The sequence below is a fragment of the Nymphalis io genome, chromosome 9 (genome assembly GCF_905147045.1).
Source record: "Nymphalis io chromosome 9, ilAglIoxx1.1, whole genome shotgun sequence".
Taxonomy (NCBI): domain Eukaryota; kingdom Metazoa; phylum Arthropoda; class Insecta; order Lepidoptera; family Nymphalidae; genus Nymphalis; species Nymphalis io.
This window is the reverse complement of record NC_065896.1, coordinates 41,271-54,743: the sequence shown is the minus strand read 5'-3', so window position 1 is coordinate 54,743 and position 13,473 is coordinate 41,271. Positions and strand designations below refer to the sequence as shown.

Below are 13,473 nucleotides of genomic sequence, written 5' to 3'. Positions count from 1 at the left end.
ACTTCTTTTTCTTCGATTGCCACTCCGACTAGCGCAGATTGGCAGTCAGTTTTGAATACTCCTTCTTGTTCGTAAACGATCGTAATAAAAAAATCGTAACTGCTTTAATTTAATTTGCATATCCAACGGCTGTAATTCAGGAAGCTAAGTGTAGCAGAAAATATGAGACTCATATCCCACTTCTGATGTCGCGGATTCAAATGGAATGCCATTTCAATGGCCGCCATTGCCGTCCAATATGTTGATTTTATTAAATCAGTTAGTGCGCACGTCCGGCGCAGGCGCAGTCCTGAGAGCAAGAGACCAAGGGGGTCGCTCGACAAAATGATCACACGCGCTACTGACACTCCTTTATATTTTATATTTCCATCAGTCGGCTACATAATAAAATAAGCACCCGTCTTATAATTTTCACACTTGACGTCTGACAAACGACCAACCTACATGACATACATCATCATCATCATCATCATCACGTTGTGTGGTGTTGCTATTCTAATAAGTGACGTCGTATACCCTAAGCGGGTAATTTATTATTATCTCTGACATATATATATGCTATATGTATGTTTTTATTACCAGACGGCATCGTTATCGAAATTTCAGGATTATACATTTTTTATCATTATACAGTTTTTCTTCCTTGAACAATAACACCCTACTGATGTTCCTAAACTAGGCTGGATGGTACTCAGCTTTCCCAAGATGAGGTCAAGTCTATTATAGATCGTCCTTTTTTGAATGATTGCATTGCAAGCCTGTATGTATGAAATATATTGCATGCTAGTCATGTATTCCTTATAAAACCAACGAGATGATTTTCATGACACAAGTGTCAACAGCTGGAATATCATTACGGTCACGTTTTAAACGTGCGTCACTGAGTGTGCAGTAGAGCTAGTGAGGTAACGAGATACGCGCGTGTATTATGTAAAGTGATTTACTCGAAGCCCGGAAACGTCCTTTGCCGTCATTAACAAAGCCGTCGGGCGCTTGTAAAAGGTCGCTATAAGACAAAAGCTCTTTGTATTCCCTTATTATGTCAGCCTTACAACGCGTGCTTCGTGCGTACTCGCATTATGTTAAAAATGAAACAGCATTAGAAATGTTTATTCCCGTATTTATTTTAATCCTTTTACGCGATATTTATCTCATACCCGGTAAGAGTATCCAATTTATAACACTTTTAATAATCTTTTTTATACTGGCTATAAGTAAGTTATACTTAAAACTAAATATAAATATTATTTCTATTAAATAAATATAAATATTATATTAAATAAAGTAAATGTATATTTTATTATTTAACTATTCACTTAAATGTATAAACTTAAGTAAATCATTGAATTTAATTAATTATTGTTAATTTTAAACGAATGTTTATTTTCATCATTTTATACATATATTAATACAATTATTTTAATGTACAATTGATGTGATCTGTATTAATTACTTGTTAACAAATATATTTGCGTGCCTTTCGTGGGCACAATGTATTAGATACTTATAAAGAAATCATAACATATGTAAAATTATGTTTCATGCAAATAAATGATTATTATCATTATTATTTAATCAACTGATAAGTGTAAAAATCTGAGAATAACAGTTTTCAACTAAAATATTATAAGAATTATTATTGTACACGCCTGCTCACACGCCGACACATTACGAACACTCACGGAGTATTTATTTGTATAAATAATGAAGATATTAAGTCGATATATCGACATTATTATAACAAATAATAACGTCGATATATCGACTTAATATCGTAGACCGGCTCGTTTGACGAGCCGGTTGGCGTGGTTGGTAGATACCTTTCACGCCGAAAGTTGTGGTTTCGATTCCCACCCAGCACGGACATTTGAGTGCATGAACATGTCTGTTTGTCTGAGTCTGGATGTGATTATCTATATAAGTATGTATTTACAAAAGAAAAGTAGTATATTTAGTATATCAGTTGTCTAGTTTTCACAGTACAAGCTTTGCTTAATTTGGGATCATCAGAAGCGGACGGCACACAATCTGCCTTTGTACCTAAACGATCAATATCAAAAAACCTTGATTATCTAATCTATGAATAAATATAAATGCAAAAATACCTTTAATGAATTTCCATTTACAATATCCTACGAGGAAGCTGAAAATATCCTGGAATTATTGAAAATTATTTCGTAACACAAACACAAAAACTTTAGTAGTATATATGATATTCATATAGGTATAGTATTGAAAATGAACTTACAAATTTGGTTATCTCATAAAAACCAAAGAGCGAAGTTTGCGTTCTACGTGTTCGTGATTTTTTACGTTACGTTACGCGTGTAACGCGTTTACAATAATGAATCTTTTTTTTAGCCCTGAAGACGCTTACGAGGGGAGAAGGTGCGCATAGCGCCATAGCTTTCTCCCCGGTCTTCTTCGGCGGATCGGATCAGCGGCAGCACTCTCCTCACGCCGCCACTCAGCGGACAATAACGAGTCTTACGCTGACGTCATCTGACGATCGAAAATTTACGCTGACGTCATATGGCGCTCGAACCCTCAGTTAGCTACCCCCGGTACCGTGTACCGAGCGGAATACCGCTCGGTATCGATAATATCATAATATTTACACATCAATAGGAAACTTCTACCAGAACAACTTACAAATTGTATTCAAGTCCAGACTGAGCGGTCCAAGGCCCCAAGGCACTTGAGGCACTCCCATTCCGGAGCGGTTAGTTTTATTATTTTCGGCTGAGTGGGGCCCCTTGGCTGCCCAGAGTTCCAGGATGGTGCCTAGGCCAATATCCGCGGCTTATTTTCAGGAAGCACGGCTGAGACGGCGTGCTTCCTAAAACTTTATCAAGTCTACGACATAATATGAAGTTCATTTTATAACTAAATAGCCCATTATTGGGAAGGGAATTTGTGTAATTGCTTCGTATTCGCAGATAATTAACTTTAAGTATTGAAATCGACCGCGCTTCACTTCCATTATAATATTATCACAGCTATTAACTTCGCACGCTTTATGTTAGAGCAACTAATAGGGAAAATGCGTGATTAAAATTTACGATCTCATAAACTCCTTCAGACAGGGTTCTGCTGAATTATCTAGTGCTTGTTAAGGATTAAGTATGTCGAAACCCAGCCCGTTACTGCAGGTAGAAACGAGAAAATTTTAAAACGAGCATCGTAACACCTTCGTTGAAAGCATTTCATGCAGATTATACGGATCCCGACGCCACGAGCGGTAACGAGGCGAACAGTGCGAGAAAGTCAGTTAGCGGCAAGCTGGCGCGCGCCGGCGAATAGAAAATAAAATTATCATAGCGAGACGGGGAAAGTTTTCGACTTGATTACCTCTGCCGCAAGCTCGTTCGAGCCGCGTATATAGCAGTTTGGATGTTCGTTGCGGTGCCCAGATTTGCTCGACAAGTAACGCAATGTAGCGCGTTTTGTGCAGCCGTTAAAACTTACGAGCACATCTAATCCGTGCTCCTTACACTGTAAACACTGACTAAGTATTACTTAAAATGTTACCGCTTTTATTAAATTCATGAATACTTATTAATCTGCATGAGTTGTGCTTCAATTTAGGCGTGTTTTTTTAAATAAAATTAACTTAAAAGTGAAATAGTAATACGAAACTAACATGAAATCATATTTGTACGGAACACTATATCTCAGTGCTCAAATATTTGATGATTGACTTAAATGTTGACACAACATTGAATTTCAATACACGCATGGTTTTATAACAAGATGACCTGTATGTTACACTTTTCCACTAACTGATCACTTAATGAAATCGCAGTTTATGTGTATGAGACAACTACACCGAGGCTGTTTGAAGTCGGGACCGTGGATCGTACGGAGCGATCAATAAAAATTCACCGATTTAGAGTACGATCGATGGAACGACGAGGACGGTTACTCTCTACCTCAACTTTACTTATACATTTGCTCACAGTGAATGGATATAGATAAATTATGCACAAAAACTAATGTATGAAAACGACAATCATTGGGATAAGTCAATAGAAGATTCGTACGCCGCCTCTAATCCATTTCAATTACGTACGCTGTTCGCAATTATTTATTACCTAGGTTTTTGGTCTCCGTCACAACCAGTACAACTTTGGGAGAAATTCAAGGACACAGTGTAATAATTATACATATACGTACCATTACACGCTAATATTCGTTAAGGGTCTTTGTCTTTATTTACTTTTCTATGCCTATTGAATTAAACTTTAACAGTAACAGTACAGTAACAGCCTGTTAAAGTCCCACTGCTGGGCTAAGGCCTCCTCTCCCTTTTTGAGAAGGTTTGGAGCTTATTCCACCACGCTGCTCCAATGCGGGTTGGTAGAATACACATGTGGCAGAATTTCACTGAAATTAGACACATGCAAATTTCCTCAACTGAAAACTGAAGTAAACTATAAATTATATTAATTTTGACAAAAAAAAACAAGAATGTTTTCCGATCTTGTTCATATTTCATTTAGTCTTTATATACATTGATAAATATAACTTTACACTCCTAAAAACGAATTTTTACTGTTTAACTTTAGTCCGTATATAACTTATGGAAATGAAACTCTACTACTAACTAATTCCCAATTTAAATCAACTATTTCAATTTTATATATATAATAGGTAGACGGACGAAAATAAAAAAATAAATTAAATCTAGCAAAATGATGTTTCAAATAGATTTCGTACCAAATAATTAATACTGGTATTTACTCAATTTATACTGTTATTCCAATTCACCTTAGAAATCAGTTTTAGTGTAACACAGCTTTTAAATAAAACAATTTGTAGTGTTTAAATTTTTATTTACTTAACCCTAGTCACATCACTTTACTTCCTTCACTTGAAGACCTGTAACAGAAAAAGAAAATGTCTTACTTAATTATTCATTACTTTTTTCTGAGGGTAGCTTTGTATTTTTAAAATGCTGAATATCTTCTTTTTGTGAGTAACACTGTACTGAGTATATACATAAAATACGAAAACTATAAAAAAAAATCACAACCTTTCACCTTTCTGATATTCACAATATTTAAAATATGGACAGCCAATACTTTAAACTCATATCATAATTCAAATTAATACTGACTTCAAAAAAACAGCCAAAGCTAATTTGGAATTCAGGGCTTATATTAGACAAACAAAAGTAGTGTATAAATAAATAAAAAATAAATAAATAAATAAACAGGTTTCAGAGGAAACATTCACAATTTACTGGTGGTAGAGCTTTGTGCAAGCTTGTCTGGGTAGGTACCACCCACTCATCAGATATTCTACCGCAAAACAGCAGTACTTGGTATTGTTGTGTTCCGGTTTGAAGGGTGAGTGACCCAGTGTAATTACAGGCACAAGGGACATAACATCTTAGTTCCCAAGGTTGGTGGCGCATTGGTGATGTAAGCGATGGTTAACATTTCTTACAATGCCAATGTCTAAGGGCGTTTGGTGACCACTTAGCATCAGGTGGCCCATATGCTCGTCCGCCTTCCTATTCTATAAATCTGTAATTTTTGGAATATGTTGACAAATCTAAAGAAATGTATAAATAACATCTATGTTTAAAACACCCACCAATATATACAGAAGTTAATTTAATTTATGTGATTGTAATTTATGTAAAATGAGAAATATTATGGCATATCTAATATATTTTCTATATATAGTTTATTCTCACAACTTAATAAAAACATAAATGAACAAAAATAATCAATTATATCCTACATATTTTTTTTATTATTAATTTTCTTATTCATGCAAACATGGGCTATGTTAAAATACTAAAAGTATCTTTTAACTCGCTAGCAGCTCATAACAGTGTATTCATTACTTATTTATTTTATACATAATATTTATAATATATTAACATTAGTAATATTGTGCTTTTATTGTGAAATGAAAATAAACAGTTAATTTTTATAAAATAATGATTTAATTTTCCTATTTATTGACAGTATTTTATTAAAATTTCTAAGAAAAATGAATTATATGATGTAATTTTTTTTTTATAGAATAGGAAGGCAGACAAGCATATGGGCCATCTGATGGTAAGTGGTCACCAATGCCCGTAGACATTGGCATCGTAAGAAATGTTAACAATCGCTTACATCACCAAAGCGCCACCAACCTTGGGAACTAAGATGTTATGTCCCATTTGCCTGTAATTACACTGGCTCACTCACCCTTCAAACCGGAACACAACAATACCAAGTACTGCTGTTTTGCAGTAGAATACCTGAGTGGGTGGTACCTACCCAGACGAACTTGCACAAAGCTCTACCACCAGTAATATAGTATTATAACATAACAATAAAGTTCCATTATTTAGTAAAAAAAAAAAATATTTTAATAAATTTCCTACCAAGCAACCCAAGAGCTAGGCTATAGAAAGCAGTTTCATTGAAAATAGAATTTTATTTAAAACCATGACAACTATGAATGCAATGATAAATACCTGGTGGAAGGCTCTGCTTGAGCTTCTCAGCCTTTTCCTTGTCAGTGATGACCAATGTGTACAGGAAACGTGAGCAACGGACTTTGAACTTAACATTTTCTGGGTTTTTCTTTATTTTGACCGCTGGAAACATTAATAAAAATGTTACTTCATATTATCCATGTCACAACTACATACTTAATAAATATTAAAATAGATCATACAACTTACATTTAGCGTCTTTCCTGCGAGCTTTGAGCAGGAAGTCCTTAATGTCCTTAATTTCACGAGGCTGTAAATAAAAACCCAACGGTTAGCTAAACTTATTAATCGAATAGAACATTTACGGAATGCATATTCTTTGAAATTAGAATTATCGATAAATTGAATTTTTAATATAAATAAGTATAAAAAAATAATCTAGTATTTAAAATGCTGAACATGAGCTATAAACATAACCATGAACTGTTTTCATTTCAATATTACTTTGATATTCGATTTTATAGGATTTTATAATATCATCTCGGATAATTAATTAACAAATAAGAGCTTGGTTAATCTCTTAAACGTATTTTTAAGTTATTAATGCACTTTGTTCGTACCATGTTGGTGCCGATCCTTAGCACTTAAGCTGAAAAAGAAAATTAACTATTTAAGTCAAAAATACGAATACTACTTAATATATAGTAATAATGCTTCAATAAATTCGTTATTAAAATAAAAAATAATAAATGTTTTTCATAGATTTAGTTGGATTTCACTGCAGTTCACAAATACTAAACCAATCACACCTGTCAAAGTCAGCAAAAGAAGTTGTCAAAATAACTTTACAGATAAGTCTAGACTTATTTGACAATACAATTTAATTTTATAGAATGAGTATCTACTTCATTAAAAAAATGACCCTAAAAATTATTGCGTATAATTTGTTACAAATATCAATAAAAATATAACTTATCAATCAATATATTTAGTAATATATTCTGTAATTTAAACATTAATAATTAACTACTTATAGTTTACGAGTTGAATATAAAAAAAATATATAGTATAAGCTTTAAATATGTTTAAGCATTTCTACTTGAAAAATACTATACTGTCTTTATTGTAACAATCATCGTAAAATGATTTAGTTTCGATATTCTTTAAATGAACATCCTTATGTCGCGTCGAGAAATGTCAGTTAATAAAATTTGACAGCATCACAGAATAAATACACAGAGATTGTCATAACTTACAACATCGAGTCACACATTGTGATTGTATCAGAAGGGTTATCGTGCACAGCCAATGGCTGGCGAAATGCCCGAAGAATCTCATAAGTGGAACACGCAGAAGGAAGACCAGAGTGGCGGAGGACTGTAGTCGTGCGCTGCGGGCGCCGCAATGGCGGCCCGCGAGGGAGTGCGGAGCAGTGCTCGACTTAGCGGAGCGACAACAACAACAGCAGCAGCAAATGCGGCAGCCACATCCACAGATCAAGATTCTCGCGCTGCAGAAGCGGAGCGAGCTGCGGCTGCAGCTTTGCGAAAAGCGCGTGCCGTACGCGCTGCCGAGCGTGCTGCTGAGGTTGAAGATAGTCCGCAGGTCCTGCGCGAAAAGTGCCGTCGCCTAGCTCGAGCACTTCGTGAAGCCAAACATCTCGTGGTAAATGTTTCTGTCATACTCATCATTTTCATTCAATATATAATCTTATATTATTTTTTCAATAGAAATATCTTTGTGAACTTTTGACCTACTGTTTTTACCTTAATAAATTGAAATTGCAAAATAGTAGTAGATAAATTTACAGCTATCTTAATTCATGGATATTGAAATTTGTGAAAAACATTATGAAGATTTAATAATTTTAAACTTCTTTCACCCTAATAATAACACAAAGTAGGTGCTATTTAAATGCAATATTTTTTACTACCAATATATGCCTACTGGTGTGGACACATGATATATGTAATAAATATTAGCCATAATAATTATATAATATATTTTATAATTTTAGCCACTGAATACCACCAAAATATCAGATTTTGTATATGTCTGTGTGATATTTTTGGCAAACAAATCTTATATTTCTGCCTCAGTAGTTGCTTCATTATTGTTAAGATACATTCAATCGGGATAAGTACTATTACTTCATCTTGTACTTTTAATCTTGAATTATTTATCATTATTTATAATATAATATAACACTATTCCACTTAACTATTTATACCACCTGTGATTTTATTTTTAGAGTACGTATACAATCTTCGTCAACATTAAAACATCATTTTTAATGCAAATCCATAAAGAATATCATAAATAATTTATAAGAATTCAACCATGTTGCGTCAATTCAATGTCAAAGTTGTTCATTTCTCTTTACTCATCTGGCGAATGGAAAAACTTATGGGTACTGGTAGGACTTCTGTCATTGGCCAATGTGTTGATTGTTACTTATTAAAGAAGTGATCTAAGTGAATGCAATTTATCTCTTCAATCGATTTGAACTATTAATATTTGTACTGCATTTAAACAACCTTAGTATATGCAGTGAGTTTGTTCAACTGAATTACCATGGATACAATCCTTTTATATAATTATTATATTATTTTCAAAATCGTTAATAAAGGTGTTATAGCTGGTTTTGTTCTGATTTCTCTCTTTCTGTCAAAAAGACAGTGTGGTGTATTAGTCAGTCATTCTATATAACTATACAAGTGCTATATAATGTTTATTAGGAAGGAGTTTAGGTTCAAGCTTGTAAACAAAAATGCTATGCTCTATGGATCCCCCCTTGGCATATTGTAATATAAGTGCAATCATTCACTTTTTTACATGACACTAGTATAATCAATATATTTCTTATTCAGGAAGACTTTGTATCAGTTTACCTTCATTTTGCATGCCTATGTGGGGGTTGTCACTGATCCTATCAGTATTACCTATGTTACTGTGAATAAACATATTATGAGATAATTGTAAGTATACCAACTGTGTTAAAAGCATCTGATTTTAAATATACTGGGCAGTTCTTTTTTGCAGATGAATCTGCAGTGTTACACTAAACAAAATGCACTAAATAAGCAGTACCAATTTCAGCTATTGTAAAGGCCTACGTTGCAAATCTGTAGTTCCGTTGGAAGCATTAAACCGATTCCTAAAAGTACTCTAGTGGTTGGTTACATGAAAAATACTGTGGCTTTCTTAAGTAAGCAATAACAACAATCTATTTAGTATTTTTGCTGATATTTTAAGTTACATTTTTAATAAAAAAATTGAGTTTTAATAAAAGCATGCTGTCCCTATGTGTAATGATGACATTAAAGAGTCGGGCAGTAACATAACATTAATAATTTATTATACCTGCTGTTTAATTACCTCGTTGGTCTAGTGCCTCGGATACTAATTTTCGCCAACAGACTCCTCCTACCCATTATAGTATCCTGTGCAGTTGGGATCGGTCAGGAGGATATTCAAATATCTGTTAATGCTTACTGGTTATATATTTTTTATCTTTTGTTGTAACAATTATGGTCGCAAATAAGAATGTTGCATTTGCAGGTGTACACAGGCGCGGGCATCAGTACAGCGGCCGATATCCCCGACTACCGCGGTCCGCGCGGGGTGTGGACTCGGCTGCAGCGCGGCGAGACCGTGGGGTAAGAGTCGACTGTTTATCTGCAACATTTAACTCGTACAAATGAGGAAATAAGAGAACGAGAGACCCCGAATCCGTCGACGTACGGATGATCAGAACGTAGTGATTATGTACTAAAACGATCCTGTACGTACCGGGCAGTCGCGTGGAGGTGTCCCGAGCGCGGCCCACGTTCACGCACATGGCGCTGACGGCGCTGTGGGCGCGCGGCGCGCTGAAGTTCGTCGTGTCGCAGAACTGCGACGGGCTGCACGTGCGCGCCGGCCTGCCGCGCCGCGCGCTGGCCGAGCTGCACGGCGACATGTTCGCCGAGCGCTGCCCGGCCTGCCGCCGCGTGTACCTGCGCGCCTTCGACACCACGGAGCGCACGGCGCGCCACGCGCACGCCACGCGCCGCCTGTGCCACGCGTGCGGCCGCGAGCTGCGCGACTCCATCGTGCACTTCGGCGAGCGCGGCCGCTCCGCCTGGCCGCTCAACTGGGCCGGCGCGCTGCGACACGCCGCGGCCGCCGACGTCGTGCTGTGCCTCGGCTCCAGCCTCAAGGTAGGCGGTCGGGCCGGTCTCGGGAGCGGCGAGCCTGCGCCCGAGCGTTGGCAATGTTGACGAATTCCATCTGCCGCAGGTGCTCCGCCGGTACCCGAGGCTGTGGCGAATGCAGAGCGCGCCGCACGCTCGGCCCGCGCTGTACATCGTGAACCTGCAGTGGACGCCCAAGGACGCCGTGGCGGCGCTGAAGATCAACGCGCGGTGTGACGCGGTGATGAAGCAGGTGGCGCGGCGCCTGCGGCTGCGCGTGCCGCGGTACCGCGCGCGCCGCGACCCGCTGCTGGCGCACGCCGAGCCGCTGGCGCCGCCCGAGACGCACACGACGCGCCGGCCGCTGCTCAGCCGGCCCGCCGCCGCGCCGCCCGCCGACTGCGACTCCGACGACACGTCGTACTACTCGCTGTCCGCGTCTTCGTCGCCGTCGGCGTCCGACTCCGACGACGAGTTGCCTCTCCGCCGCCTCGCCGACCGCCTCCGGGACCCGCGACCGCCGCCGGCACCCACATTGCGATCTTTTCAGGTGGATATTCGAAATCGTGATTCCTATTTAGATTGTCGCCTCTCGAGAAGTCGTTGACGTTGTTCGATTGCGCGTGTTAATTATGTAAAAAAATTATTCTGCAAAAACAAGCCGAAAATTCCCTAGTATTGATTTCATACTCTGATGTAAAAAATTTTTTGTGATATATATCTTAGAACAAAAAAAAAAGCAAATTCGGAGGTTACTTGCATATTCATTTCTATTACTTCTCATTGCTTTTTTTTGTGTGAAACAAAGGGGAAATGTATGATGCTAAAGCTGGAACAAAATGTCATGGTCTTACTGCTTCATATTTGAGCCAAGTCAAGTGTTCCTTATAACTTCAAATATATAAATTCTTCTTGGCCTGTTTTTAAAAATAGGCGTTCCATGGGATCTTCGTTTTATCGTTTGAATATATTTGAAAAAGTTGAGATATTGTATTGTTCGTTAATGACACTCGTACTTCACTATTGCCAGTCCCGGCTATAGCGTCGGCCCTGAACGCCAATAAACCATAACATATAGTCTTGGAACTTCCAATAAACACGTTACAGTTGGACAATAGAAGTATTAGCATAAACCTACGATACGGTTATTTGTGATCATTTGCAGGTAGACTCAGCTTCGTAATTTCTGTGCAGGTGAATATGCAGTCGGGAGAGACCACGATACTACTTCGAGCCGAGCACGCCCCCACCGACCCCCCGCCCCCCGAACCGCCGCCCACCGCCCGCGCCACCACCGACGCGCTTCGCCGCTTCCGAATCAGCCGACCCCACGGACCTCTCACTATAGTCAACGGTATCGGTCCCACGACGAATGGGCATCGATTTCCAGAATGCGATCTCAACGGTCGAGAGCCGAAAATAGAAGCTCCGCCCCCCGCGAAGATCAAAAAGGAAGAAACCGATGACGCGAATTTAGAAAACGGATCGTGGGACCTCGGGTGCAAACTGAGACAACTACTGGAGATCGAGACCCGGATCGACGGCGACGGACCGAAGTACGCCGTCGAGGCGAAGGCCAAGGCGGAGGCCGAGAGCGACGACGAGGAAGCGAACGCGAGCCTGGCGGCGGCCATCATCCGGCGGGCGGTGCTCGTGTGCCGCGCGCAGCTGTACTCCGGCCTGCACACCATCATCGCGCCCGCCGCGCCCGCGCCCGCTCCCGCGCCCGCCCCGCGCGCCGCCGGCTCGCAGGCGGAGTGCGCGTGGTGCCTGCGGCGCTACGACGCGCGGCGCTGCCTGTGGTACGGGCCGCCGCGCGCCACGCCCCCCGAGCGGCGCACGTGGCGGCGCGAGCGCGGCCGGCGCTACCTGTGCGCGTGCTGCGGGGAGGACGGGGAGGCGGCGCCGGCGCGCGGGCCGGCGGACGAGGGCGGCTGGTACGGCAAGGGGTACCGCAAGGGCCGGCGGCGGCGCCGGTAGCGCGCAGCGGGCGTCGCCCGCCGGCCGCGCCTCGCTCGGCGGCGGTGTGGCGTGTGATCACAGTTGACGACCATTGAGACTGCATTGTAACACTGACGAATTGAGTACTTTGTAAATAGCTCGTATTTGTAGAAGTATGATTGTCAATGTGAGAGTTGATTCCTGTATTTATTTTTCTATGAACATTTAAAAACGCATTCGATTTTTGGTCTCCGAAACATCGGCGATATTGCATGATGTGTTATATTTAAAGATGTACTGTAACATTACTCGCCTTAATTTATTAGCTGCTTATGTCACGAGAGACTTGTAAAATCAGTGTGATCAGTGTGTCAAATGTATGTTACCCGAGTCATAAGAATGTACGGAATCATCGGTCAATAGAAGGTCAATCTTTGTGATGCGTGCTCACGGTGTATACCGTGTTATTAGACGGTTTTTTCTACTTAACAATGCAATGTACAAATCGTGCCAACGAACTCTGTTACTGTTACATTTCTCATTGAATTCTGTGATTTTGCATTCTTATGTCGACGGTGTCTCGTGACGGTGACGTGTACAGTTTAGGTTAACTGAGCGTGACTGTCGCCACTCACAACTTTTACTGTCGAACAATGAATGAAACAAATTAGTTGATAAGATTTAAACGTAAGTAAATCATGAGGAATACTGTCTTATTTATTTATTTACACTCTTAGCCAACTCTGGGTTCCTGCAATTGTATCGCACAATAAGTTACTAAGCGCATCTCATGGAGATGGAAACTGACTACAACGCGAAAACTGAAGTGAGTACTTTAATATCACGATGTTATATGTTGTTGATGTGTACCGATACACGATCGGCTCGCCACAAATAATTTCAATTCAACGACAA

The 13,473-nt window shown here is 39.6% G+C and overlaps 2 protein-coding genes across 2 annotated transcripts; one reads left to right on the top strand and one right to left on the bottom strand.

The window, feature by feature from the left end:
* Positions 1-4,814: 4,814 nt before the first annotated feature.
* On the bottom strand, positions 4,815-7,266 carry LOC126770984 (60S ribosomal protein L38). The gene is made up of 4 exons (XM_050490621.1): positions 7,063-7,266; positions 6,692-6,752; positions 6,482-6,604; positions 4,815-4,881 (listed from the first exon to the last, which is right to left on the bottom strand). Exons 1-4 carry the CDS (start codon positions 7,063-7,065, stop codon positions 4,856-4,858), a joined length of 213 nt encoding a protein of 70 aa, XP_050346578.1. The 5' UTR covers positions 7,066-7,266; the 3' UTR covers positions 4,815-4,855.
* Positions 7,267-7,665: 399 nt separating this feature from the next.
* Positions 7,666-13,266, top strand: LOC126770987 (NAD-dependent protein deacetylase sirtuin-7). Its single transcript, XM_050490625.1, has 5 exons — positions 7,666-8,107; positions 10,004-10,101; positions 10,242-10,644; positions 10,724-11,167; positions 11,812-13,266. Exons 1-5 carry the CDS (start codon positions 7,847-7,849, stop codon positions 12,595-12,597), a joined length of 1,992 nt encoding a protein of 663 aa, XP_050346582.1. The 5' UTR covers positions 7,666-7,846; the 3' UTR covers positions 12,598-13,266.
* Positions 13,267-13,473: the final 207 nt, after the last annotated feature.

Coding starts and splice junctions, on each gene's coding strand:
- LOC126770984 (XM_050490621.1), bottom strand. Junction 6,605..6,691: donor TCGCAGGAAAGACGCTAAAT/GTAAGTTGTATG, acceptor TAATGTTTCCAG/CGGTCAAAATAAAGAAAAAC. Junction 4,882..6,481: donor CAAGCAGAGCCTTCCACCAG/GTATTTATCATT, acceptor TTTCTGTTACAG/GTCTTCAAGTGAAGGAAGTA.
- LOC126770987 (XM_050490625.1), top strand. CDS start 7,847: ATGGCGGCCCGCGAGGGAGTGCGGAGCAGTGCTCGACTTAGCGGAGCG. Junction 8,108..10,003: donor GTGAAGCCAAACATCTCGTG/GTAAATGTTTCT, acceptor TTGCATTTGCAG/GTGTACACAGGCGCGGGCAT. Junction 11,168..11,811: donor CCACATTGCGATCTTTTCAG/GTGGATATTCGA, acceptor ATTTCTGTGCAG/GTGAATATGCAGTCGGGAGA.